At 44.8% G+C, this 27,844-nt stretch overlaps 1 protein-coding gene, 1 long non-coding RNA gene and 1 other non-coding gene across 8 annotated transcripts in view; 2 read left to right on the top strand and 1 right to left on the bottom strand.

The window, feature by feature from the left end:
- The first annotated feature begins 9,451 nt into the window (after positions 1-9,451).
- LOC142414197 (small nucleolar RNA SNORA74) lies at positions 9,452-9,655 on the top strand. The gene has a single exon (XR_012776982.1). It is a non-coding gene; the product is annotated as a small nucleolar RNA SNORA74 (small nucleolar RNA).
- A 1,365-nt stretch (positions 9,656-11,020) lies between these two features.
- On the bottom strand, positions 11,021-13,514 carry LOC142413692 (uncharacterized). The gene is made up of 3 exons (XR_012776880.1): positions 13,248-13,514; positions 12,039-12,149; positions 11,021-11,950 (listed from the first exon to the last, which is right to left on the bottom strand). It is a non-coding gene; the product is annotated as an uncharacterized LOC142413692 (long non-coding RNA).
- The window catches only part of MATR3 (matrin 3), a 28,034-nt gene continuing 13,304 nt past the window's right edge, over positions 13,115-27,844 (top strand). For 2 of the 6 annotated variants that reach the window (XM_075510075.1, XM_075510078.1), the window contains exons 1-2: positions 13,905-14,047; positions 22,360-23,431. In XM_075510075.1, the coding sequence (XP_075366190.1) occupies positions 22,541-23,431 (891 nt within the window). In that variant the 5' untranslated portion in view covers positions 13,905-14,047; positions 22,360-22,540. Of the gene's footprint in view, positions 13,154-13,904; positions 14,048-17,593; positions 17,751-22,359; positions 23,432-27,844 lie in introns of those variants that run through there. The other 4 variants (XM_075510077.1, XM_075510079.1, XM_075510081.1 and 1 more) reach the window with 4 other exon arrangements.

Genomic DNA, 27,844 nt, shown 5'->3' on the forward strand with positions numbered 1-27,844 from the left:
TGTCCAAGATGGTAATAACTGTTTGGCAGGGGAGTAGGAGGAGTGAGGTTGGACAGGCTAAAGCCGTGGGCTTGTCCCCAGGGAGAATAGATCAGCCCTTAACAGCAACAAGCCAACACAGGGATGAGCAGTGATGAAGAGCACAGGACCCAGCAGCAAGAGAGCTGCGGTGGGCACCAGGGATGTTGGTTTTGGCAGAGGAGGATGCCCTAGTGCTTGTTGACTCTCTGGAGGTTGCCTGCAAAAGGTGGACAAACCTGCCTGGGTGCCTGAAACAGAGGTTTTAGGGGTTTTAAGAGCAGACTCTATTATCTTCCCTTCCCCTCCACCACCATGCCCTTCCTCTCCATTCGCACTGCTGCAGCATTCCTTCCCTCACCCCCAAAGAGTTGGGGTTTGTGAAAATCATCCTGGACAGAGGGAAGCACTGGCGGGACAGCAGCTGAGCCCCCAGCCCCACACGATAGGGTAGAAGGCCCTGGACACCTTTGAGATGCCATCTGAGAAGGCTTTGACCTGGACTCTGGCCCCAAAAAGCCATTGGGATTCTCTGCAGCACCTTTCTGCTGGTCACTGGGGCCCTCCAGGGTGGTCATGAGCCTGGGAACCCTCTGGCTAATGGATGTGCTTTGCTGCAGAGGCATCAAGGCAGTGGACACAGCAGCTTGGGCCAACAGATTCAGAGCTGCCCAGAACAAGCCCTTGCCCTGGGGGTCCTGAACTGCTACCTACCACAAGCATCACCCTTGTGCATGACAAGCAAGGGATCCCCTCTGCCTGACGGGGTGCCCTCTACCTTTAAGCAGGGTGCCCTTCCTGGCTGGACCATGGACTGATCCATCCCCTGATCCTCACCTAATGCTTTTCTCAGGCTTAACCTATTCTGCTTCAATTCCACATGCTTCACTTTACCAGCAACACTAGCTTAATCTCCAGACATTTCACCAGACCAGCCGAGGTCTCCTTCTTTCCCATGACGGTCCCACAGACCTCAGACTTTCCTGTCATCCAGCAGGTGAACATAGTATCTACAAACCCAGCTGCCATACTGAAGGTGTTACCTGCTTTCCTCATGGGAGGAAAAGAGGAAAAATTAGTATGCAGCTTCTTCCTCAAGAAATCAATGCAATCTCAACTCACTGTGAAGTTCCCTGACTGTTAGAGATCCTGCACTGGTAAAAACTAATCCTCAGAGGAGAAATAGTGGGGGGAAAAAGAAAGAAAAATAAATTCCAGTGACTAGACGAGGCTAAAATGTTGCAGAGGGCTAAACTCCTGCTAGTGCTGGAGCTTGTTTGGAAGTCCCAGAGCAGAGAGGGCTGCGGAGTGGATTCAGTCCAGCTGTTTATCACCCAGCTAAGAATCAGCTGTAATTGTTAATTCTAATTAAAGCTGTTCGAAAAAAATGTAATCAAGACTTTCCTTTCAAAAAAAGACATTTCAGCTAAATTAAAAATTTTGGGTTTAGAAAAAGGGGGGTAAAATGTTGAAAATTTTGAAACAACCCATTTCAGCATTTTCAGGATGAAAAGGGATATATTTTTGTTGTGAAATGCATCATCAATTCAAATGTGTTTTATCTTACAGTCCGAAGAGCAAAAATAGTTTTCAAATCGAAGCAAAAATTATATTTTTAGGCTTTTTCTTTAAAAAAAGCCTATCTGGGGGTTTCTGTCCTAATTAAGAATGATATTTTTCCTTTTTTTTTTTTTTTAATGGAATAAATTGTTTCTAGTTAGCTCTACTCTAAAATGCTGGGCTGGTGCTTTTCTTGGTGTGTCCACTCATCTCTGCCCACCACCTGACCCCAGGATACATAGGCCATGCTTACACCACCCTGCTCCTGGTGCCAGCGCTGGCTAAAGTCCCCTGGTGCTTGAGTCAGCCTTTATAAGACCTCACAGAATTAAACCAGCACCAGCAAAATGGCACTCAGAGTAACTGGGTTTTATTATCGTAGTATGATTTAGAGTAATTAGAGATCCAGAACAGCCCACTTGCATGCTCTGGCCAGTGCTGTGCAAGTCCTCCTACGGGTCTCCTCCAGGTACTTAATCCCATACCTTGCTGCTTGCCCCACAGAGCTTCTTCCTTGCTGAAAAGGGACCTGGCAGACCACTGAAAGGAGGAAGATCTGCTTTGGTTAGCCTTGCTGCATGTGTAAATTCCTAAGATGAACCTCCAGTGGAGGTGGAGGGGCTGGGGGAGAGGAGCAAGTTGTGATGCCCATGCTTGGTGGCAAGGCAGCTACTTTACCACTCATATGTTTGCAACCAAGACAGACCCTGTGGCTTGATGCTGTGAGAGCTGCCACAGATCCCAGAGGTGGCTTGTGTCCCAGCGGATCCCCCTCCATAGGATTAGCAGATCACATTTATCACACTGAGAAAGTGGCTTATGATCTGTTAGACAAAAGGCACTGGGTAACAGAGATTGCAGTTAGCAATCTGTCTTCTGGATGGGAGCACTGAAGGAGGGAGAGAAGTGAAAAAATGGGGGTTGAATAGCAGCTGGAGAGGGACACCAGGGAAGGAGACTCGGCCAGGGGGGAGCTCAGCAGGAGGACAGGAGGGGAAGGGAGCAGAGCTCCAGGGCTCTGCCAGAGATAAAAGGGAAAAAGAAATTGCTCTGCAGCAGTTTCAGCCGAGAACAGAGAGGAACTGCACAGGCTCCTCACCCTGCCCGAGCACATTTTGAACAACAAAAAGACACGGGCTCCGGCAGCGAGATGCAACCCAGGCAGGCCTGGAGGGAGGGCAGCTCGGGAGAGGGGCTGCAGGCAGGGAGGGGAGGCAGGGCTCTCCCAGCAGGCAGAGCATGCTCCTGCCCAGCCAGATGCAGAGTGGTACTGCACTCCGTGCTGCTGCGTCCACCCCTCTGGCAGGCTGATTTTGGTTTATATAACCTTTTTCAATTGCTCTTTCCTCTGGGCCAAGGGAGGTTGCTCTCTAGCTCCACGGTGAAGGGAACAGCCTGACCAGTATTTCCCTGCGCTGCCCAATGGGACGCATCCAGCTACAGCCTCAGAGACAGCTCAGAAACAGATTGTGCCCCACTGCTATTCCTGCAGCAGCTGTGCCAGGGAGAGCTGTCACCCCAGGAGACAGCACAGCCACTGATCTATCAAGGCAGACAGATACTGAGCCCCAGTGAGAGGCTGCAGGGCCCCTGGCCAGGGAAGGGGATGCAGTTAGATCACGGCTGCTTCTTGCAGGAAGCAACTGGTGGATGAAGCCTGGAGCATCCAACAGCAAGCCTCACATTAACCCAGCCCTGCATCTTCCTCTCCTGACACAGCCACTGAATACCACAGCAAAACAACTTCCTCCCACCAGGTCCCAGGAAGGTCCATGGGGAGTAGGGTCAGTGTAGAGACTAGCAGGTTTTGTATTTACTCTTGCAACAAGATGATGGGCCCAGCAGGGAGCAGGAAGGGCCAGCTGCTCCCTAAAGGAAGGGAAACCATATGACCCCAGCAAAGATATCACCATCACGCACAGTCCCACTAGGTCTGAGCACAGCCCAGGGCTGGTTACAGCATCCACCAGCAGTTCCAGCTTGCAATAACCCCAGTCCAGAGCCCACCTAGGAACAAGAAGAGGTGAGCCAAGGACAAGGCTGGAGACACGACTCATCTAGAAAACAGGACCAGGGACATAGGTACAACACATGTCCAAGAGTCCTTCCAGGAGCCAAGCCACCAGCAGTACAGAGCCAAGGGGTCCATCCAAGAACAGAGGCAGGGCTAGAGCCAGACACTCCGGCAGCATCACTCATAGGAAGAGTGAAGCTCCAGGGCTGAGCTTAAATGGGGCTCCTGACCTATGGGTATAGGGGTGTCAGGTGAGGCTGGTCAGGGTCATTAAGGGCTGTTGGTCCCTTGGGGCTGATCCAAGCTGCATATAACCCTTGGCAAACAGAAACTACCCAGCAAGTGAGCACAACTATAGTAGCCTGATCTGGGAAAAGTGTTGCTTCCTTTAGTAGCAGCAACAAGGGCTGCAGGGGAGTGCGGTCCCATATGAGCCAAGGCCATTGCTGATGCCCTCTCTTGAGCTGATGGGGCAGTGTGTGTGGGGCTGGAGCTTCCTTACCAGTGGGGCCAAGCTGAGCTGTGGCTGTTTTCTGTGGGTCATGCCATGGGTGGGCAGGCTGTGTCCCTGCGAGGGCAGAGGTAGCAGGGGGGACACAGAGGGGATAACGCACCACACTGGGGCTTTGCGCACCTAACTCAAAATAAGCTTTATTTTTTAAAAAACATATCTAAGAAGAGTGATTTTTCTCTTTTTGTTATTATTTTAAAGCTGTAAATTATTGAAAGACTTATCATTGCTCTCCCAAATTACTTTCAGGCAAACAAAAGGCAGTTCTAAATCTGACAGTGCTTTGCAAGAAAATGAGTCGGGTGCGTTTTGCTCATGATTCGCCCTTGGCTCCCTTTAGCCGTGTCTTAAACTACTTCACCACTTGGTCTGATTAGCAGTGTCTCCTCGGGGGCAGAGAAGGCCGTGGAAGAGCCAGAGGTGTTGGAGGTCAATATTAAAGCACTCTGCATGCCATTAACTGTCAAAACTATAACTAGCTTAAATCAGTGCAATTAGATGGCTCACAGGTTACAGGAGTAACGGCTGCAGCTTTTCATTCTGCATGCTGTGTGCTTAAAGCGCAGCCTTGACATTAAAGGGATGTGATTCAAAGCAAGTGTCGGGGGCTGAGACCTGGCAGAGGTGCTCAGCAGGCAGGGTTAAGTCCACAGCTTCTTCTGGGGTCTTCTGGGGTTGGACACCCCAGGGTCTGGGAAAGATCTCAAAGGATTAGCAGAGCCAGCTCAGCTTTTAAGTCTGTAATGCCATCTTGTGATGGTAGCTGGGAAGTGGAAATTGCAGGGTCCCCTCTGGAGTTAGATGAAATGCGTGGCTTTTGTTCAGATGGATAGAAAGCCCAGAAGCACCCCAGTATAACAAGTCGGGGGCTAAGAGAAAATTTGTCTCTGATAGAAAAGTCCCTATTCTTGCTTTGAGAGAGTGAAAAGGATTCATTCCATTAATATTTCTCTCTCTAGTTCAATTATCCAGCTAAGAAAGCAATTTCTTCCAGGCTGAAGAATATGACTTGCGTCTCTCCTTGAGTTCTGAGGGCTAATTTTCCTTCTCAGCATGGACGGACGCACTGCCACCTGTGTGATGAGCTGCGGTGGAAGGACCTCTGGTTCAAAGTGCTATATCCAAGCAGTAAAGGTGCTGCTTCCCGGATTGAAGCTGGAGAGTCCAGCAAGATCAACTTTGCTGTAAGCATCCACACTGACCTCGTGCTGACATGCACACGTAGGGGCGTGGAGAACCAGTGCAGGAAACACAGGATCTGTGAAGCTATGAAAAAATGAAATCAAGCACTTGCTAATGGGAACCAGAGTGCAGGTGAGCTGGCTCTGCTTACCTCTGATACTGCACTTCAGACACACAAGGTAGGAAAAGCCAGCTCAGAAACAGCTGTGGGGTGCCAACAGCAAAAAGCCTGCCCTGAAACAAGCAGACTAAAGATGTAGTCCTGCCAAATCCCTTGCTGGGAGAGAGACACAGCTACACCTTCCCCAGCCTCCATCAGATGCCTTAACACCGGCTCAGTGCCCCGTGTGTCTGTGGCCAGGCACAGCAGTGTACTCACTTGGGATCTGTTCAAAGGAAGTTTTTCACTGGGGCTTTGTGCTCCAGTGAGACATTTCAAACACCTCTGGGGAAAGGCTGGGATCCCTGCCCCATGCTCCTCCTGTAGGTTAGGCTCTCAGAGCTTGGGGATGCCACTGATGCTCAGCTGGAGCTGTCTCTTGCTTCAGGCAATCTGCTCCCATCCCTGTCTTCTTCAAATGCTTTTTAGTCTTTTTTCAGCACAAGGTGGGCAGCTATTCTTCCTGGATGTGGGGATGCTCATGCAGGCCATGATGTGTGGGGTGCTCCTCCCCGACACAGCCTGCCCCTGCCTTGTCCCAGGAAGCTCTGGGCTTGTTCTGCCCAGGACAACCACGGCTGTATGTAGTGAGAGTGGCTGGTACTGAGCGGTGGAAAGTGTTAGGTGCTTTCCCATCTAGTGATGAACCTAGTGAAGGACAACAGTTTCCTGGCTATGCTCCAGTGCAGAAGACCCACAGCTGATGAAAACCTGCTATGGTAGAGGGACAGGTAATAGCAAACACAGAGAGCACTTCATGATTTTTTTACTGGAGGTCTTACTGCCTGTGGCTGAGGGCACGTGCCCACAGATGGGGATGGATGATGAGCTCTGCCGAGACCTGGAGCAGGCTGCCTAAGCGGTGGCTCCAGTTTGGAAGCTGTATAACTCATTAGCGCAGCATGGGGCCCAAATTAATATGCTTTGCCTCTTATAATAAGACATTTTCAGCAGGACCAGGGAGATACTTCAAAAGCTTTCTGAATGCCAAATACCAGAACTCAGTGACTCTTGATGCCAGGACCAGCCTCTCACTTCACAGCATAGACTTCCCTGTGTTCCTGCACAGCTTTCCCCTCTAGTAACTGGGCTTGGAGCACTGGTTTATCTCATGCAGCAAGGGGGGCTCAAACAAATGCTTGCACTTTATTTGTAAACTTTGGATAAAAGGTGTCACACCAGGTGAAACACAACGGCTCTGCCATGGGTATCAAGTAAAGCCCTTTTCTGTCACAGCTTCCTGGTGAACGTGCTCTCTACACCAGCTGCAGCCCTCTGAGGGGATGAGAAAAGGCTTCTGAAACAGGCTGAGCCCAGCAATGCCGTGCTTGGAGTCTGTGCTGCAGCAGCCTGACGCCGGTCTGCAGAGCGGAGCACAACCACGCTGTGACTGGAGACAGCACCTGGCTGGGCAACAGGTCCTCCTGTCTGACCTCCCACCTGCTTCCACCCCTGGGGATGGGAGATACGGGCAGTTGCCTGCAGCAATACCCCAGCAGTGTCCACAGCAGTGGCTTGACTATCTGAGAGCTGGTTTCATGGTGGCTTCATCTGCTTAGCAGTGTTGGCCTTCCCTCTCTCTCAGGCCATAGCTGATGTCAGCAAACATCACATTGTTCTTTGATACTGAGATCCCTGCTTGGCCTGTTGTTCATCTTAGCTTGGTGGAAGCTAAACACATCCTCCTTTTCTCCTGCAAGTGCCATGCTGGGGACTGAAGGGATTGAGATGCTTTCTTTCAGGCCAGATTAGAGATACAAGTTACCACAAAATAAAAGCACAGCCAGCCTTCAGAAGAGCTCCTCTAGTCTAGACACAGCCTCCCTTGAACTCCCTGCATCCCAACGCAGCCCTGCAGTTTGTGTTCAAAGCAACTCAACAGGCTCCAGAAGCTTGTTTAAGCCCTGTCAAGTAAATGCTCAGTTACAGAATAAAGGAAGGATCACATCCGAGAGATTTTGCTCCCATATATTAGCAGGATGGGTTAAATCAGAACATGAACCACTCTTCTGCTGGCACAGTTCATCTGCTCGAGGGACTTGCAGTAGCATGGAGCTGTAATGCTTCAAAAATATGTGTGCTACAAGCCTAGGGTGGGACAGACCGACATCTGGAGCTCCTGCAACAGCAAGAGCGATGCTTTACTGTTACACTCAGCTCCTAAACCGCCTGTGCCCCGGGACTCGCTCCCTGCCCTGTGTCACCTGCTCTTCTCCAGCTCCGGCGCTGCAGGATCAGTACTGCGATTCTTCTGTACCTATCGGACCTTGGCTCAACAGCATTTGTGCTGCACAGTCAGTCCCCAGAGCACAAGAAAGGGCAATACTGTGGGGAGGGGGAAGAAAATTCAGTAAATGATTGCAAGAAAAGTTTTGCAAACATGCTGTGTCGGCCAGTCCCGTTTCCCTTGGCCATTACTGCCGCGTGTACCGTGGCTGTAACGTCCAGCCTGACCGCAAAGCAGCTTTGGGGAATTAGCTGGGCTCTGCTGAAAGGCACTTTTATAACCTTAATTGCCTGTCACAGCTGGGGCCTGGAGACGGTAACACGCTGTATTTGTTCCTACAAGCACTGCATGATGAGCTACAAGCTAATACTCGACACCAGCATTTTTCCGGCCCCCGAACAGAGGAGATGAAGGGAGAGCCACGCCGTTTCCACGGCCTTTTCTTCTCTTTCATGGGAGTATCGAGTTTACTTTTACCCAGCCTGCCCCGAGCCTGCCGGGCCCCGCCATCGCCCCCCCCAGCGGCGCCGGGCCGGGCCAGGCCGGGCCGGGCCGGGCCCGCCCCGCCCCGCCCCGCCCCGAGGGGAGCGGCCGAGGCGAGCGGGGCGGCGCCTGCGGAACCACCTCGGCGGCGCGGGAGAATCCGCCCTCTCTCAGCGCCGGCCGCCATGGGGGAAGGTAGCGATGCTGGGCCGGGACGGCCGCCGTGAGGTGAGGTGAGGTGAAGGCGCCGGTCCGCCTCCCCGCCTCCCCTGCCGCCATGAGGTGAGGTGAAGTGAAGGCGCCGGGGCTTCCCCCGCCCTGGCCGCCGTGAGGTGAGGTGAGGGGCACCGGGGCTGGAGACCTGGGGTGTCTCACCCCTCCCCAGGGCTCTGGAAACGGAAAACGCCACGTGAAATATTCCCCCTTTTTTTAAATTGTTATTAATGGCCGAAAGGTGGTCGTGCCCGGCCGCCCGCGCTGGCTGATAACCTGTGAGGCCTTGGGACCGGAGGGTAATGTGTTTAGGCTGTGTCGTTTAGAAGTAATTTCTCAGCCTGTTATTCGGTTTGATTTTTTTTTTTTCCCTTTCCGCAAGCCAGATCCCAGCTGTTTAGCTCTATTAATACAGATTTAATTAAGTGAATATTTGAAGTGATGTTTCTCTTGTGCTCTCTTTAGGGCTTCCAGCTGATACGTGGCTTAAGCGTGTGTGAAAGGATCGCTGTAAAGCGGAGGTGTCGGGTGGCAAAGAGCCATCTGGAAGATACAGCCCTCAGGTAACGGGTCCTTGCCGGTGGCCTTCGTTTATGAAAACCCTCGAATTTTGCAGGAGGTGGAAGTAGCCAAATGAGGCGTCTTCTGGAGGAGGCTGCTGCTCCAGTAGCGTGACCTGTGCCTGTGGAGAGGAGATGTAAAGGAATAACCTGCACATGAGGCACAGGGAGAGCTCAGGAGTCTTTGGAGGACGTAGCTCCACGAGCCAACAAGGGGAGATGGGCAAAAAGACTGCTTGTTCGGCATAATACTGAGTAAACCTACTACTGCTTGTTCGGCAGAATACTGAGTAAACCAAATGGCCTCTGCTGGCCTGTGAATGGGCTGTTGTGTCAGCCTCTGGTGCTCAGAGGTGGAAATAATGACCTGGTTTATCTAGTGAAGCAGGCAGTGCTTCCCGTTGCTGGAGGAAGCCCTGATGAGAGGAGGTGTTAGAAGCGAGGCCTGCATCACCAGAAGGATGTACTTTGGGGCCTCTACTTTCTTCTGTCCTTTAAAACTTTAGTGTTGAGTTCTGTTTCATCCAGCGGTAGTCAGCTACCCGTTGCTGCTCAGTGCCTGTGATAGTGTTATGCTGCTGGCAGAGAAATGTGCTGCCGAGTTGCTCCTGGCAGCACCAGTGCTGTTCTAGTGCTAGATGGTGCCAGGTTTCGGCAGCACTCTGCATGCTTGAGAGTGGAGTAGCTCCTTCTCAGTGGAGTTAATCCTAGATTGGATGCAGACAACGTGCAGTCAGAAGAGTAAAAAAAAAAAAAATCTGTTGCAGACATTTTGTTTAATATTGCATCTTTTGTATAAAAATGAAGGTCATCTAATTAACTGGTCAGTGTTAGGGGTTGAATTCGGTGTCTTTAGAGATACTCCTGTTAACTGTCTTTGTAATTAACAGGCAATAAACATACAGGCACATGGTTTGTGTGTTTTGCTGCAGGTGGGGGCTTGCTGGAGCAGCAGCAGTTGTCAGAAGAAAAGAAACAAGCTGTTGGTGCTGCTTTGAAGATCCCCATTTGAAAGAGATTGAGAAGATGGAATCTTCTGCAATTTAAATGGGACTGCTGGAGAAGTACTTGTTTTCAGGATCTGGATGTAGTAACTTGAAACATCAGAGGTGGTTGGGGGCAAGGTATAACAAGAATTACATACACAATTTGTTAATTGTTAATCCCTTCTCACTGCTTGTTTAAAACTATATTTTTTTAATGTGAACTCTACTTATTAAACTTATTTATATTTAAACTTGCTCATTTTGGTTTTCATTGTATCATAAGGGTGTCGGGTACAGCAGGATTTGAAAGCCGTGCTGAATTCTTGCCTGTGGGAGACTGGAGAGGCAGGAATGCAGCACTGGGTGCCTGATGCCCCTTCCTGCCACATGCACATGCTCTCCTCCATAGCCTCTGCTGCAAGGACAGATTTTTAACAAGGCTTCCTTTTCTCCAGCACTTGGAAAGAGATCAGATATTTAAAGTTTTCCATAACAGAAATAAGGTCTGGAATTCCTATTTCTGCTGCGTACACAGCCAGTACAAGTTCACAAGATATCCTCCCTGTGCTTCAGGTCCTGACTTCAAAGAACTTTATCTCCCTTCCCTGGGCCTGGGGGGAGGTGAAGCCCACAAAAGATGGGGGAGTTGGAAAGGGCTGCCCAATATGTCAAATACATTGAAACTGGTGGGGAGGGGAAAGATGACCATCATGGATTCAGATAAAGATGCTGTTTAAACTCAAAAGTGACTGTAGTTGTCAGAGTAAAGGAGTCTATTGCTCTCACCAAGATGCCTGACCCATTTGGATTCAGTGCAGTCTTCTGGAGAACCCTGTGTTTGTAAAATAATCCAAACTTAGAAGTTTTTCAGGCTAAAACTTCAGTTTTTAAAAAATGGTTCACTGGTTTTCAGTCATGTTACATTACAATATCCTGTTGTAGATGCTACAGTGCCATCTATATACAAATTAAACTCGGAAGCACGGACACGAGACTGCTGTTGCACACCGTGCTGTCTGCAGGAGGTTAACAGTGTCAATGTATTTAGGTTGTTAGTGGCTGGAGTTCATAAATGTGAGGCTTTTGATAAAACACCAGCATGCAGCAGGTTAGTTCCTGGGTTATTGATGGTTTATGTTGAATAGGTGCTTCTGTCATGTAGTTAGTTCTGTACAAATGAATGACAGCACTGAATTTTTCCAGGCTGTCATTATTTTTAAATGTCCCTGGCACTGCTCACTTATCTGTTAGCCCTTCTGCTGTCTGAATATCACTGATCTTTGAATATGCATTTGTTACGCTCTATAAGAAATATTTGTCAAAGTATTCAATGTTATTGGGAAAAAGTTTTTTCTTAGTTGAAGTCTATGACATACACGAATACAATTTTACTGGTTCTATATGAACAAATTCTACCTGCAAAACTAATGATCAAGTTTCCGATGGATTTATGTTGTGTCCAGCAATCTTCCTCTTTCCTAGTACTTGCCCAGGAGGGGAGCAATGGGCGTCCTTATGGCTGTCTACCCGCTGCCCTCAGGATGGGCGTGGGTTCCACTTCTCACTGCAAAGACTTCCTGCCTGCCTGACTGCCAAGAAACAAGCTCACTGTGTCAGGGGACTCTGCTTCTGTACCAAGTATTTCTGAAATTGGCAAAAAATGAGGAATATGCACTCTGTCAGCCACATAAAGCATGTGCTGTATGGCCAATAAATACGTGCTGACTGGCTTATTTCCTTGAAAAACTTTTTCCGCAATAAAACTCTACTACATTCATCTCACAGCTGAACCCAAGACTTGTAGGCCTGGTTGTGCTGTAAGAAAAAAGGCAGTAGAAAAGGATGGAGGAAGTCTCTTGGGGTAACCTCGCAGCATGCCTGCTGCTGGCAGCAGTGATTATCCCATCAGAGCACTTGGGAACGGCTGCAGAGCTCTGTGCATGCCTTACAGACCATGAGAGCTCTTGGCCCCACAACTCTCAGACAGCTGGAGGGGTAGCACTTTTTCCCCAAATCCACCAGGCTTTGTGCACATACTGGAAAAGAGAAACACAGGAATGTCATAAACATTCTCCAGTGATATGCAAGAGTACAGGCTTAGGGAACTGGAGCTCTGTGTCTTACCGTAGCAGCTGTGTTAGCAGGGTAGCAATGGTCAGTGCTGTATGGCTCCTTCTGCAGTTCAAATGCAATCAATAAAGGTCAAAATGATTCACCTTGCCACCAGTTTGGTGCCTTGACAGAAGGACAACAAAGGAGATTGAGAAAGAACCCGTGTGGTCCCAGAGGAACAAAATACTGGCGTTGAAATAAAGCCAGGGAAATGGAGCAAGACCCACTTTTGTACTCGGGAAATGCTAACGTGATTTATGATTCTGTTTATTAGCACTGTGCATTTTGTAATCTATATATGGCTTTTACTGGGCAGAAGTGGCTGGATTGCTTTACATTCCATCAAGGCGCTTTGCTCTGCTTTTACAGCTCTGCAGTACTGGAGCACAGAAGTATTGTTAACTTAGATTTATGTGTTTGTTTTTGAGCACTTAATTGTTTTTTATCCTGAGCTTGTTAAGAGAGCTGCATTTCTTGTGATTGTTCTCTGAGCATTCATATTATTTCAACATGTATTTTGTACCAATCCCCTGTTTTTTTCAAACACCTGTGTTATTGTTCCATTGTGCTCTTCAGCCACATATGGAGAAGAAAAATCAGCCTGTGATGAATTCAAAAGCCAGACTTTTCTTTTCCCCTGCAGACTGAGTTCAGCCACACTCCCTCACCTTTGTAAAGCTGCTGGAACGTAGCAGCTTCCAAGATGATGGCGATGGAGTCTTTAGCCACAAAATTAATCTGGAAAGAAAGATATTGACTATGAAAGACTTTCAAATCATAAATAGTATTTGCCCGACTATACGAGTACTACTTTGGTCATAAGATCAACAAATTAAAGGAGCACAGGAAAAGTGAACTTTCCTCATACCATCGCAAGGTGGCAATATTGGCTGAGATGAAAAGGAAAGTCTTGCACATAAGCTGTGGGGCTTTTTTTGCCAGAATCTTCTAATGAACCTAATAGGCATCGAGAGCCCATTGTCTTAAATATTTTAGAGATGGTAACATCTTCATTCTGCTGAGGAGAGCAGTCCTTAGGTCTGAGCTGACAGAGCATGGCCGCACTGGTTGCCAGGAGCCCGGCCTAGGGAGCTGCAGGGACTATGAGTGCCTGCCCTATTACAAAGGTAACAACGCTTTGGGGGTTAGAAGAGCCAAGTGGCAGCGAGGAATCCTTATTATCTTGGACAAATACATGGTAAAGCGCTTGGCTAGTGTTACCCGTTCCTCTGTTTCCAGTCATGGAAAGCGGGAGAAGCTGCGGCCGGGTCGGGCCCTGGCTGTGTCTGAGGGCGGATTTGCCTCCGCCAGGGCTGGGGACGCGTTTCTTCCTGGGGGAGCCTGGGGTTCAGCGGGCACCGACCCCGGGACTGTCCCTCCGGTTGTCACCCCGCGCCGCTCCTGCGGTGGCGGGGGGGGGGGGAACGGACGGGGGAAGCTGCGCGGGCGGGAGGCGATGAGACAGCCCAGGGCGGCCGCGAAGCCATGGGCCCGAGCCCCCCCCCCACCCCCGCCCCCTCAGCCCGGGCCGGGGGGCGGGGACGGGCGGGCGCTGCCGAGCCCCGCCCCCCGAGCGCCTTCCCATCCGCCCCCGCGGGAGCGCGCGAACAATGAGCGGGGGGCGGGCGGTGGGCCGGCGCCGCGCGGCGCGGCAGGACTCTCGCGAGAGCAAGGTGAGCGGCTCCCACCTCTCGCGAGACCTGGCCCGGCGGCGCCTCCCTCTCCCCACCCCCCCGGCCACATCCACACACGGCGGGGCGGGGCGGGCGGCCGTCGCCAGCGAGCGGAGCGGAGCGGAGCGGAGGCGAGCGGCACGGCACGGCACGGCGCGGCGCGAGGCGGCCACCGCCGGGCACGTGAGCGGGCGGGCAGCGGGCGGGCGTGCTCTCGCGAGCGTGGCGAGACGTACGCTGCGCTCGCGCAGCCCCCTCCCTCCCTCCGTCCCTCCCCTCCCCCGCCGCTGGTGCGACAGCGAACGGGAGGCGCCGCCGCGCTCCCTTCCCGCCGCCCCCGGCCCGCAGGTAGGAGCGGCGCTGCGGCCGCCCCTGGCCCGCCGCCATGTTAGGAACTGCTGCTCCGCGGCAGGAGGAGGAGAAGGGGGGAGGCGTCCGTTAGGAACGGCCGCGGGGGCAGTGGGGCTGGCGCGCGGCGGCGGCAGCAGCAGCGCGCATGCAGGAGCGGCGGGCCCGGCTCGGCCGGTGCCGCGGCCCCGATGGCCGCCCCCACGGGCCGCCCGCCGCCGCCAGCGCCCCCGCCCGCCGCCTGGCGGTACTGCGGCCGGGCCGGGCGGCGCGGCCTCCGGCGGGCCCGAACAAAGCCCCGTGGCCCGGCCCGCCGGCGCCCCGCGGCTCCCCTTGCTGCGCCGCGGCCGGCCGCTCGCCGGGAAGGGCCGGCTCTGGCGGCGGTGCGCGGCCTGCACGGCCTGCGCCGGGCCGTCCTCCCCACGGGGTGGGGGCGGGCCGGGCGCCCCCTCCCCTGGCCGCCCCGTGGGCACTGCCCTTGCTGAGGGCAAGGAGAGGGGTTTCTTCTCGGCTGCTCGGTGTTGCGGCAGGTAAAACGTGTTTTCAGGGGTGACCCCAGCTAAAACCACGCTTCGCCCGCCGACCGAAACTTTACCAGAGCGCCCTGCTAGCGCGTCTGGTTCCAACTGAGGCCTCAGAGTCGGCATCTTTCATCCTGAGCCCCCAAAAACGTCTACTTGGAAGCTAAACAGCATGTCAGTAATGTGCGTGCCTGCTTAACGTCTCTGAAGGCCGTTAGTGTCAAAAATTGCTGGTTTTGATGTTTATCTAGCATTAAGAATTAATGAATTGAGCATTAAGAGTACTGACAGTGGAAGCATCCGCTTGACTCCTCTTTCTACTCAGTTTCACTTTTATATAATTTAGGCGGTGGTTAGAAATGCTGCAGGGTTGGGTTTTTTTTCCCTCCTGTGGTGGATTAATAATGGTCTATGTTTTTTATGTACATATTTTGTTTTCAGAGTCAAAGTAATGAGATAAAAAGTTCACCTATGCTGAAAATAAGCAAAAGTTAAAAAGAACTTTCTGGGGACCTGAGGAACTGCTTTGTTCTGATAAATGAAGCATTTATGCTGTAGAAAGCAAGCTGAAAAATCCCTCTTTTAAATATGCCTCTTTTTTCCTTTTCACAAGGCATACCTTTGGGAAAAAAGTATCTGATACTGTTTTAAACAATTGAATAGTCTTTATTCTTTTTATTCAGCCTTAAATTTGTCAGTTTTTTTTGATCTATCGGTGGAGTAGGTGGTCCTGACTTCCTCGAGTAAGATAAGTAGGGAGCAACTCTTGTTAAAATCTGAGTCTCTTAAAGCAGTCTGTGTAGTTTTCATGCCTCAGAAGAGAAAAAGTGTTTTCTGATACTTCTTTATAAAGAATTTGTTGATCCAGTGGTTTAATCTTCCTGAATTTTGAAGCATGTTAATATATTAAAAACTCTAATATATTAAAATCACGTATTTTTTCAAAATGTAGTGAAGCATATATTAACATTTTGAATGTGTTACTGAGAAATTAGTGAACTTCTGGCTTGAATTTTATCAAAAAACACACAAAATGATTAATTACTGAATTACATGGAATAATTAAATTTGAGTGAGGATAGTGGCCTTGTCCATGTGTTTGTTCAGTGGTAACCCAATATCTGTACTTTTACGTTTTGCACTCGGTAAGGAGATGAAATCTGAACAACAAATTCAAGAATTTTGATTGCTTCCTAATGATTCTGGTGAGGCTTGCAATGTCATGGGCCTTTTTTGGGTGTTTGTTTTGGAGAAGCTATCTGAAGTTACTGTGTATTGAAAACTTCAGTTTCCAGTGTTTTGCCAGTATTTGCCAGTATGTGTAACACCAGTATCTAGGTGTTACATACATCCCAGCACTAAATGATGGGAAGAATAACCATGAGATATTCCTAAGTGCATCCTTAAAATGTGAATATCCGTGTTCCTAAAGGTAAAAACTAAAAACCAGTTGAGGAGGAAAGAAGAGTCAGCCTTTGAGGCTCCAAACTAAATTAAGGATCCATAGTATTATGATCCATGCAACTGAAATATGATTGCCACCTGGTTTATTTAGGACTACACTTAAACAAAAATGCTCATTAATTTAGTGGGAAATAAAGAAGTAAATATTGTCTACTGCCGTTCTCTGTGACTTGCACACATCTCTGCTGAGAGTTTTGGTGAATACGAAGGTATTTTGTAATCTAATGCTTGACAGTGTTCTGGGTAGCTCAGCAAATCTGGGAGAGAACTGTTGTAAGCAAAGCTGCAAAGACATTATTTCCATTCAGTTTATTTGTTAAATTTATGAGTGTATTTTTGTAGCCTCTCTGCTGCTTGCATTCTTCCTCGGTGCTCTAAGTCAACAAGTCTTGAAAACAAAAGCAAATACCTCACAATATTTCTGAACTAATTCAGTTTGCAACTGTTTAAGTACCATATTGTGTAGTCATAACTTAAACAAGAGAGTTTTTATTTTGAGCACTAAAACAGTCAAACAGTTCCTTGATTCTTCTCTGGAGCTAGAATACACCTCTACAACCTCATGCAAGATTTCAGCTGGGAAAGAATGCAATTTTATCCCAGCTCTGAAAATACCTGGAGGCAAACTTAAATTCACTGGTTAGTCAGAAGGCTTTTTAATCACTTACCAGATCAGAATACAGAAATGTTCTGTTTTGTTTTTTCTAAAAAAAAAAAAAAAGTGAAATTGGTTCTCTGTTACACTGATTAACTCTCTGATATGGTCTGTCTTTGGATCACTTTATGTGTGACCTATTTATTTTTTAAAAATAATTATGTTCTGTGTTTTCTGTCATTGTTTTGGTGCCTGTGAGGCTATTCATCTCCAAGACTGATGTGAAAGAATAGTGATTGTCTCCTCACTTTGCCAAGTGCATGAACATACGGTCATTATTACCAGAGCTTCCAGTCCAAGATCCTACATCATTCTGCAATGACCCTGGTTTTGGCAGACCCCTTCTGTTAAACCAAGTCTTAATGGCTTCATGGAGCTTTTCGTAGGTGCTGGAACCTGTGTGCATCCATATTATTGTAGAGTTGGAGCTCTGAAGGTAGGGACAAAGAGTGGGCTTACAGGTAGTAGGGAGGAGTGCATGGAAGCCATAGAGGTAATCATGTGTTTATGGAGTGGTCAGTGCATGTGATGGCAGTTATTCTATATGTTCCTGGCTGTTTCTTTTTTCCTTTTCTAAAAATAAACATTTTTGCCTCCTCTACTCTTTCTGTACTGTTCCTTGGATGCTTTTTTCACTTCTGTTGTTTTTGTAAAGGAATAAATACACTTTTTTCCATGCAATTCTTACAAAAAGAAGGATGCTTGAATTTAATAATTATGTAATGAGCAGAAATAGGAAATCAGCCTCTTTTACAGTGCTCTTTTCTGCATTCCAATGTTGAAAACTGTGTAAGTTCTTTTAAGATTCTTAATTGCTAAACTAGTCATTTTGATTCCCCATTTATAAATAAGTCTTTTTTCATATGTAATACTTCTCTGTTCTGAAGCAATCCTCTGTTACTGTAGGTTCAGATCTCAGATTATTATGTGCTCCTCTGATGAAGGAAGTTGCTGAGATGAAGCTGAACATAATCCTAAGAAATTAAACTCTTCCAGTTCTGTAAGGCCTGAAACAGATTGTCTAATCTGTGTACAAAAAAAGTGCATGCATTCAGTGTGCCAGGTGCTGCTTAAATTTTTGAGGTCATGACCTTTAAAGATCCGTTGAACAAGATGAGTTGTTTTCTTGCATGTGACACAGCAATATTAAATAACCACTCTGAATACTGGTACCTGAAATGGGTGATAATCTGCATTTTTTTTCTAAGGCTGCTAGACAATTCCTCCTTTGCCTTTGGAAGGACAGTGGCCTTTTCTGTATTGTCCAAGTTAAAGTAATCCTGTAGACTTCAAATATGTTCCACTTGGTCATTCAGCAGCGAGATAACATCTGCTTCTAATTTCCTTGCAAGTTCTTGTTTTTACTGTCGTCATTTCTCAGAGCAATGTGGGGAGCTGTCTGTCGAAATTTTTCACTTAAACTTCCAGATCTCTTCTGTTGATAACCTTTTTTGCCATTATGTGTTGGAGACAGTTTTGCCAAGAAGCATATGAATTCTTCCATAGCAGAACAGACTGCTGCAAAAAGGATTGCTGCACTGAGTGTAATGCATAAGGGAGGAGAAGAAAAATATGTAGATTTTTATTCAAAGAGCAAGGATTGTGGATGTGAAACTTCGTGACTTTTTTCCCCAAGGGTGTACAGTCTTCAAAAGTCTTGTGTTGTTACAAACTGAGGGTGTGTTTTCAGCTTGCAGATGATTTAATGTTTTTACTGTAATTGAGTTTAGTTGATTAAATTCAATGTGTTTTGAATAATTTTGGTTTTGAAGTGGAAGTGAAACTGACTAGAAAGTGAAAACCATTACTTTTCATTTTTGAGACTTTTCTATAAATAGTCTTTTCTATAAATAGAGGAATGGGTAAAAGATGAGTTGTTCTAAGAACAAGTTTAATATTGAAGCTATAATATCTATGCACAGGTTAAAAAAAAATGAGAGTGGTAGAAGGAATAGGGAGCTAGGAAATTATTTTCAGCCTACTGATGTTCCATAAAAGGTGGTAATCTAGGGTTATAGTGTTCAGCACGATAATATATCCCAAGAATTCACTGAATTAAACTGTTTTGAGGAACAAAATTAGTATTTATGTAGAGCAAGAGTTCTATGAGTTCTATTGAAAAGAGTTTATAATCAATTTTACACAAAAAGAAAAACCTTCTATGGTGTTTGAAAGTCAGCCTCATTTTGGCCTTTATTTGGTAGCAGTGTATTCTGTAGGATTCAAATTTCTTATTTTTGTTGTCTACCTTTACAGAAAACTCTTTTGCAACTTGGAGATATAAAATGTTTTTACATTGTCTGCATTTGTCTGGAAATCTAGTAACGTTTTGACTTTCAACTTATTTCAAGATTGCTTTATATTATATATTTCAAATCTTAATATGGCCAAATTTCTGTCCACAGATCTTAAAAATGTGTATCTGAAAGCCTGTCTATTCCCAGTATAGCTGAAATTACGTGAAGAACAATTAGCATAACACTTTCAACTCAGCTAAATCATGTCTGGATCTTCAGACAGCTTTGTTCAGTCATACTCATCTTGTTGCTGTGACTCAGTTGATGGCACGCTCGCTTACAAGCTGGCATTGGTCCGTGGGAACCTGTCTCTATCAGATACTGACATGAAATCTTTCAGAAGGGATCAACGCAAGGAATGCTGTCTTAGAATAACATATTAAACCTGACCATGTGGAAGTTAAACATTCTTTGGTGGTATTTTTAGAGCTCTTCCCCCACCTTGTTTTGTTGTTGTCTTCATCTGATCTTAAAGAACGGGTATGGTTAGGAGTAGAGTACAGCAGCAATTGCAAGATTACAGTGATGTGATAAATAGTGATTTTTGAGCATAACTTGGAAACTTAGTTTTTGTAAGTACTCAATTCGAGTACCTAATTAGATGTAGGGCAGTTTACTGGCTAGCACACCAACTGCCAACGTTATATTCTGTCTTAATCATACAATTGTCTTCCTGTCCCACTTCATGCTTTTTCATAAGATTGTCCCTCTTTGTCTCTGTCTCGTTCCCCCCCCCCCCCGGTTTTATTTTTCCCTTTGTTTCTTTCTTCTATGGGTGTTTGCAGCAGCAGCAGCACAGTATGGTTATGTAAAACCTCCATGCGTACGTGGGGTCAAAGCATGGCATGTAATCGGGTTCTCTGCAGCCCAGGTCCACGCCAGACTGGGATGTGATAGGTTTTGTTCTCCGCTAATCTCTTCAGAGCAGCGGACAATGAACTGACAATTGAAAATTGTGACAAGAGGATTAGTGAGCATCTGTTCAAAGAGAAAGGGTATTTTTTGAAGAGTGGAGAACTTTCCTGATTTAGTGAAAACTTGAACAGTGCAGGTCCTTGTGTTAACAGCAGGACGCACCATGTCTTTCCTGACCATGTGGTTGTCTGCTGAATCACTGTCAGTGTCTGGTTTGTAAAGCCCTCTGCAATACCTGATTTTATGAAGAACCTAGTAAGTTCAGTTTCAAACCATTCTGTAAGTGTGTGAATGAACTAGAAGGAAATTTGAATGTAAAAGTGGAAGGAGTAAGGATTAACTTGTAAAATTGTCATAAAGTACTTTGAAGATTACTGAATGTATGTAAGATAAAACATGGAATATTAGTGTTTGAACTCAGAGTTGGTTTTTACAATATAGTTCTTAAATGCTTTCTATTCAGGTGTTCTTTAGTGTGGCCAGCCTGTCCTGCATATCTCACTTAGAATTTGCCTCATCTGCGCTCTCTATATTCTTGTTCTACTGTTTTTGTCTGAAGTTTTCTGCGGCACTTCTCTGTCTTCTGCCTCAGATACTTTTAAACTTATTTGCATACCCATGTTTCTCAATCTCTTATTAACCAAATGTTACACAATTAAGCTTACTTTAAGTGACTCCAGTGTATATGGATCTTAAAAGCCTAGCTGAAATACAAGTTCAGATGTACTGATAACAGAATATGTAGCAGTTACTTTTCAGAGATGGAGCTCTGTGTGGGTTTTGTCCTTTATGTATCTCTCATAGAATCCATTCCTTTTCTATATAAATGCATAATTTTGTAACACGTTGCTACCAAGAAAGAAAACCCAAATGCTTTTCGACTTAAAGTAGAAAAAACTTTGAGCTATTGAAACGGCTCTGGATTGAGTAGGCAATTGGGATAGAGACACGTTCATAACCTTGACCTTTTTTCTTCTGTTTCCAGTACAAGAGAAATTGCCTTCTGCAGAACTGGCGTCTTCAAGGAAAAATCCTTGCTTTCATTTTGTCCTTTCCATTCCTCCCCAAACATACCTGTTCTCTTACAAGCCGATTCCATCTGGAGCTATGCAATTTGTGCCTGTTTCTTTTTCAAGTGATTATGTGTTTTATGTGTGTCTAAGTGGCAGTGCTGGAGAAGCAAAACTGCTCTGCAGAGATTTGAAAGGGCTTTACTGCATCAAGGACTCAAGAACAGTGTATTCCTGGTGGAATGTTTTCATGTGTGTTGAATTGTTTTGAATTTTGTGTATCTATCCCAAGGCTGAAAGAGTATGGGGAGAAGTATTACAGTTTTTCTGCTCTGCACTAAAAAAAAAAAAAATAAAAAATTATGAAATATATCCGTTGCACCATAAAATATACTGTGGATATTGACACATGGGTTAGTTAAAACTTAAGTAAACGTGGTTGAACCAAATATTTAAATACGAGGTTAGTATTTTAGTGGGGCATGGGGCAGATATCTATCTCTTGTGAGTATTGTTCTAGGATCTTTAACTACCACACGTGGTCATGGTATCAAAGTGTCAGACCTGAACCAAGAAAGAAGCAGTATGCTGGTAAGAGACACGGACACCACTGTCCTGCAGGGCTGGCTGGGGCCGTAGTGCCATCTCCTGACTCACCTAGGGTCTCTTTCTGCAGGAGTAGGGTTTTCCTTGGGTCTCCCATTCCAGTACTAAGCCTGACCTTGTTTAGCTTGAGGTCTGAGAGTACAGGCTGATGTTATGGCTGCAATATAAGAGTAAAGAATTACTTCCTAAGTGCTGTTACCTGTATAACTGCAATTTGAGCAAGAGGTCTTGTTTACTTCCTGCAAAATTTAAAACTTATTTTTCTTGTCCACATCTGTCTTCACATCAGTAATTTGAATTTTACTGCATAAAGATTGAATATTATGTTTGTCTTATTTACCGGATCTTACAGCAGAAACTTTTTGCCCAAACTTCAGTTACTTTTAACTTCCTTTCGTCCTATTCTGTGGTGGTATAGGTTTCATTTTCAAATATGTATTGTATGCCAAAGTCATCTTGGATTCTATGGGCTTAAGTTTTTTGTGGTCTTCTCACAGATGCAGTACAGTAATGTAGGGTATAAACAAAACCATTAACGAGAGATCAAGGCTTATATGCTAGTGAACTTTAGATGCTTTCAGACATCCCAAACTTCTGAAATTCACTTGTCTTCGGTATGAAAGTAGCTTTTTGTAGAAGAAGAGTAGTATGTATAGGAAACACGACTGTATTTTTATCTGAAATAATATATGCAGGTTCTGGGTACCTCTTGAATCTGTTAAGTTATGTAATAAAAGCCTTGTAAGATTGAGATCTTTAATGTTTTTAGATCAACATGATGCATAAGTTTAAAACTGCATCTGTTTAAAGGGATTTATGACTAAAACTGCTTGTTTTTCTACAGAATTGTCTGGTGTTTCTCAGCTTGAAGAAGATCTGCAGTCATTATTGATCCTCTTTCTTGGCGTTACCATTTTTGAAGTGAAGTTTGCCTAGCTTTCTAGTGTGAGCTCTCTTTTCAGCCATCTTATAAAAAAAGAAAAAAATTTTTTTGATCCATAAAGTAGACAAGCTATAGTTCTACAATGTCCAAGTCATTCCAGCAGTCATCTCTGAGTAGGGATTCACAAGGTCATGGGCGTGACCTCTCTGCAGGAATAGGCCTTCTTGCTGCTGCTACCCAGTCTTTAAATATGCCAGCATCTCTTGGAAGGATGAACCAGGGTACTGCACGCCTTGCTAGCTTAATGAATCTTGGAATGAGTTCTTCATTGAACCAACAAGGATCTCATAGTGCACTGTCTTCTGGTAGTACCTCTTCCCATAATTTGCAGTCTATATTTAACATTGGAAGTAGAGGTCCGCTCCCTTTGTCTTCTCAGCACCGTGGAGATGCAGACCAGGCCACTAACATTTTGGCCAGCTTTGGTCTGTCTGCTAGAGACTTAGATGAACTGAGTCGCTATCCCGAGGACAAGATTACTCCTGAAAACTTGCCTCAGATCCTTCTACAACTTAAAAGGAGGAGAGCTGAAGAAGGTTATGGTAGAGATGGCAGATCATCCACACGGGAACCACCGTACAGAGTACCTAGGGATGATTGGGAAGAAAAAAGGCATTTTAGAAGAGATAGCTTTGATGATCGTGGTCCTAGTCTCAACCCAGTGGTTGACTATGACCATGGAAGTCGTTCTCAAGAATCTGGTTATTATGACAGAATGGATTATGAAGATGACAGATTAAGAGATGGAGAAAGGTGTAGGGATGAATCTTTTTATGGTGAGACTTCGCATAACTATCATAAATTTGACAGTGAGTATGACAGAATGGGTCGTGGTCCTGGTCCTGAGAGATCTCTCTTTGAGAAAAAGAGAGGTGCTCCTCCAAATAGCAATATTGAAGACTTCCATGGATTCTTACCGAAGGGTTATCCCCATCTGTGCTCTATATGTGATATGCCAGTTCATTCTAATAAGGTGAGTTATGCACCAGATACTTCTATTTTCCTTTACGTTGTAGTATCTGTTCTGTTTTTACCTATTTCTTTAATTATTTCTATAGCCTGGTTGCTTTTGAAATGATCTGAAAGTTGGTTTGAGAGTGAAAAAGGCACTTGGTTTATTTACACGGTAATTGTTAACAAACACTGTAAACCAGGGCTTTACATTAATGTATTTTGTTTGCCCAGATTGCTTAACTTCAAGTCAAACAGCTATCATCTACGGGGATATCTTATTTATATTTTACATCTACATGTTCTCTTAACCACAAACATCTGGCATTCAAGCAGTTTTTGGGTGGGTTTTTTATTTTTTTGTTGGTTTGGGGTTTTTTTGCAGTGTATCTACTGTGCTATTCAAGAAGCTAGTTTCAGCTCTCCTCCACATCTGTCTTGATTGCTGATTTATATGTAGTTAAGATGCATTCTTGCACAGTTCTGCTTTTTCCCTGTCCAAAGGGAAAGAGTTAATGTAGAGCCCTGGAACTTATTTGCAAAAGTAAAAACCACATTTTAGATTAGCTCATTCTTGCCTTTTTAATTTCACTTTAACACTCTATCTCATACTATGGCTGAAATTTGTCGTCATTTTTCTCCTTTTTCACAACTTTCTTAGATACTTCAGACTCACTTTTTATTGTCACATGTTGCATCTATCCCTGTAGACTCTCCGAGCAATCAGTCTGCTGTTGCAGTATCCTGCTCTGTGTTCCTAGTAGTGTTCTTTACTTGGCTCACCAGTAGAGTGGATCTTCGGGTATATTCGGTTATGCTGAGACTTCCCTCTTAGTTTATTCATGAGTAGTTCAACTCTCTGCAAAGGTAGCAGGTTACTCAAAATGACCTGTTTACTCAGACATTATTTTCAGAGCCTTCTCACTTTCAGGTTTTCCAATTTTATACTCATCTTGCTGATTTTCAGTATACTAGGCAATTTAATTGGCTAATTGGCTAATACAGTGCCCCTCTTGTCACAATTAGTGGCTAATTAGCTTGAAGGCCTTCAATTGAAAATATAATACATGCTATTACTGTAAAATTGATACAATGTGGAATTGCTGTTACTAACCATTTCTTTACAGTTACCTCTCCAAACGTGCTGCTTCTGTACTTCTGATCTTTTTGAAAGATGAGAATTATTCTGTCCCTGCAAGGAAATGATCAAACCAGTTTTGGAGCACACACTGTATGACTCCAGCTGATCTGACAGTTTGTGAACTTGTGTTGCTTTAATTACTTTTCATATAAAACAAGCACAGTAATCCGGGTTTCTTGTCTCCTGTATTTGACATTTATTTTCATAAAAGGTTTTAAGTGTTAACAGTTTAGATGCCATGCTCAGTTCTGTAAAAGAACTTCATTTGGTTAGATTGAAAACATAAACTTCTGAGGCCCTTGAAGATGGCAACCAGTAATCCTGTAAGTAGGGTTCTTTTTAGCACTTTATTTTAAAGCCTCATGGTTCTTAGTTTGCTTTGGTATGAAGATCTATTGAAAAGATATCCAACATGTAATATCTTTCCAGGTATGAAAAATACCAAATTCCTTTGACAGCGTAACTTAAGTGGCTGACTTCTTGTGTAACATACAAAACCATCGTGGTTGTTTTTTGGTTGGTTTGTTTTGTTTTTTTTTTTTTTTAGGAATATGCTTTGACTTAAACTGCTAGTACACCATAAAGTATTTGAGATTGGATCATCTGATTCTTGTGACCCAAGTTTGGGCTTTGTTTCTAATTTCAGAAATCATGTCACCACAAGAATTTTTCTCTTTCTCTCCTTTTTTCCTCTGCTTTGCATACCTAACAGTTAGAATTTCTTACTTTGTCTCCCACAAAATTGAATCAAGTAGAACTTAACTTTTAAAGTCATCTGATCTGAACCAAAATTTATGGAAAGCAGAAAGGGAATGCTTTTCTTAGCTGGGACAATGTAAACTTGTTACTATAGTATTAAAATCTCATTTTCCCCACCTCCAAATAAAAATATCATAGAAGATTTTTTTAAAAAGCATATGATAAAGCAATGTGTATTTTAAGCCCGAGCAAGGAGTTAAACACCCTTAGTGTTACTTAACCTGGCAGGCTAGTCCTTTGTTCTTTCTTTTGTAGTGATGTTCTTAATTGCTTCTTTAATTTGATGTGTATGTATTTTAAGACCCAGTTTGTTTTCTGTCTAATTGTAAAGTAAATTGTGCCCCAGTTTGTTTAGGCATTTTGTCAATCCTGATTCCTTTATAAAGGAATGAGGTGTTAGATGTGGAGGGATTGTTTTCCCTGCCAAAGAAAAAGCCTGATGCAATGTGAGCAGATGAATTTGGAGGTTAAACACTTGAAATGGTGATACATCTCAAAGGAAAAACATGGCCATGTCCCTAATAGAGGGCTGTCTAAAATTAGGTGCTTAAGTTTGGCCTAATTTTCTGAAGAACAGTGTGTCCTCTTGCTTGCATCAATTGAGGCAAAAGGTAATCTGAGTTTTAAGAAACTCAGTTCAGATTTTCTCTACCTTAATTTTGGGCGTTCATGTTAATTAGTGTCTGTAAATATCTAGTGCCCTGAAACCTCAGAAGAGTGATGCTTCAGACTGGGTAGAGGAAGGGAGTAAAGGGAAGTCCAGATTAAGAATTTTATTTAATAAAAAGTTAATCATGTAGATGAGCCATTGTTGTTCTGAAAACTTTCACTGGGGGAAAAAAATCCTAAGTTATATGTCAGATCTCCCTGTTTTTGCCAATTTAAAAGCATTTGAAGTATAAAGAGAAGTAGAGCTCCCAAACTTTGGCTCTAGTTTGCAGATAATTTCTGTTTCAGTTTATAATAATTTTAAATTGTGTGTTAAGACAGCTTCAAAGCATGTTATATCTAGCAGAATCAGCCATTTAGGCTTTACAGATTGTGCACCCAAATTTAGAGGGGTTTTTAGTGTTTAAAGGACTGTTTTCTGTAGTATACAACTAAAACTTGTTAGCAAATTTTAAACTGAAGAAACTTTGTTTTTAAATATTGAATGTTTCATAGGTAGGTTTGCTCGGGGTTTTTAGTGTTTTTTTTTTTTCATCCTAATTGCTAGCATATTTATTCATTTATAGTTGCAGAGCCTACATCTTGTGCAGTTAACAAGAAAAAGTGGTGTTCTCCTTTTACATCTTCTTGATAAAATGAATGAAGGTTTCATCCTGCTCCACGTTACATTCTGTGTATGATGGAGTAATACCGTAATGTAGCTTAACAACAGTACTTTATGGTAGACTTTAAATCCAGGTTTTTCTCCTTTGTGGAAAGTACAAGGTAGGCATTTAGCATATGGAAACACTACAGTAGGCCTCAGGAGTGTCTCATTGTATTCAGAAGGATGGCTATAGTGTGGCAGAAACTAAAAATCGGGAAAGATGAGGGATTAGGAAAAAGTCATTTGTGGGTGCTGAGCAGAAATATAGAGGTAAGAAGAGACATATAAAACAGTCGGCTAGTGCAGTACATGTGTTCACAGTTGAAAATGTAGCTGAGAAGAGAAGACCTTCAGTTGTTAAACTGCCCCCCAAAGATCTATAACTACTCTTCCCTTCATTTCTCTGTGAACCTAAAGCTAATTTGCCCTGTGTGTCTCTGCTGATGCCTTTGCTTACTGAAGAGCAGCAGAGTGGAAATTAGACTGTGGCTCACAGATGTGCAGCAGTGAAACTTCAGAAGTTCTGTCACTTTACAAATGTGAATATAGCACAAACTAGCTCTGTTACTTGTAAGAATGTAAGGATTTGGAGGTCAGGCACTCTATACTTTGATAAAGGAGGAGTCCCCATGCTGTCTCTCCTCTGGAAATAAGTAACTCCCTTCATAATCAAAATAATCTGCAGAGAAAAAGTAGAAAGCCCTCATTCCTTTCTAGTGCTAAAGCCAGAAGCAGAAGGGATTTTTCCTGGCTGATTTGGTTTAATTCCATTATTCCTCCTTTGTACCATCTTGATTTAGATCTCCTTTTTTTTTTTCTTGATTATTCCCCACAAATGGTCTTATATTTTTATGTCACCTGTATACTTGTAGTTTGTCCTAGCTATGCACTTTCATTTCTTTTAGTCTTTCCTTTCTGAATTCCTTGCAATTTTTTGGCTTCTTTATGGTTCTAAAAACTTGAGTTTTTAGTTCACATTAATCTTTAAAAGTCTGAGGAATGAAGCAGAGAGAGTGGAGGAAATTCTAAAATTACTGAAGGAAAAAAAAAAATCTCAGCATCAAGTTCTAAAAGTTGAAATCGCAGTGGTACACATGTATGCTGTAGCAGTTATCCCCTGGTAAGCTTTGCACCTCTGAGGCAGGATCAAGCCCATAGATTGCAAGACATTTTTCATCAGACGCCTTTTTACCCAGGTTAGGAGTTAAGAGGTAGGTCCA

This window comes from Mycteria americana, chromosome 8 (genome assembly GCF_035582795.1).
Source record: "Mycteria americana isolate JAX WOST 10 ecotype Jacksonville Zoo and Gardens chromosome 8, USCA_MyAme_1.0, whole genome shotgun sequence".
NCBI classification, from domain to species: Eukaryota; Metazoa; Chordata; class Aves; order Ciconiiformes; family Ciconiidae; genus Mycteria; species Mycteria americana.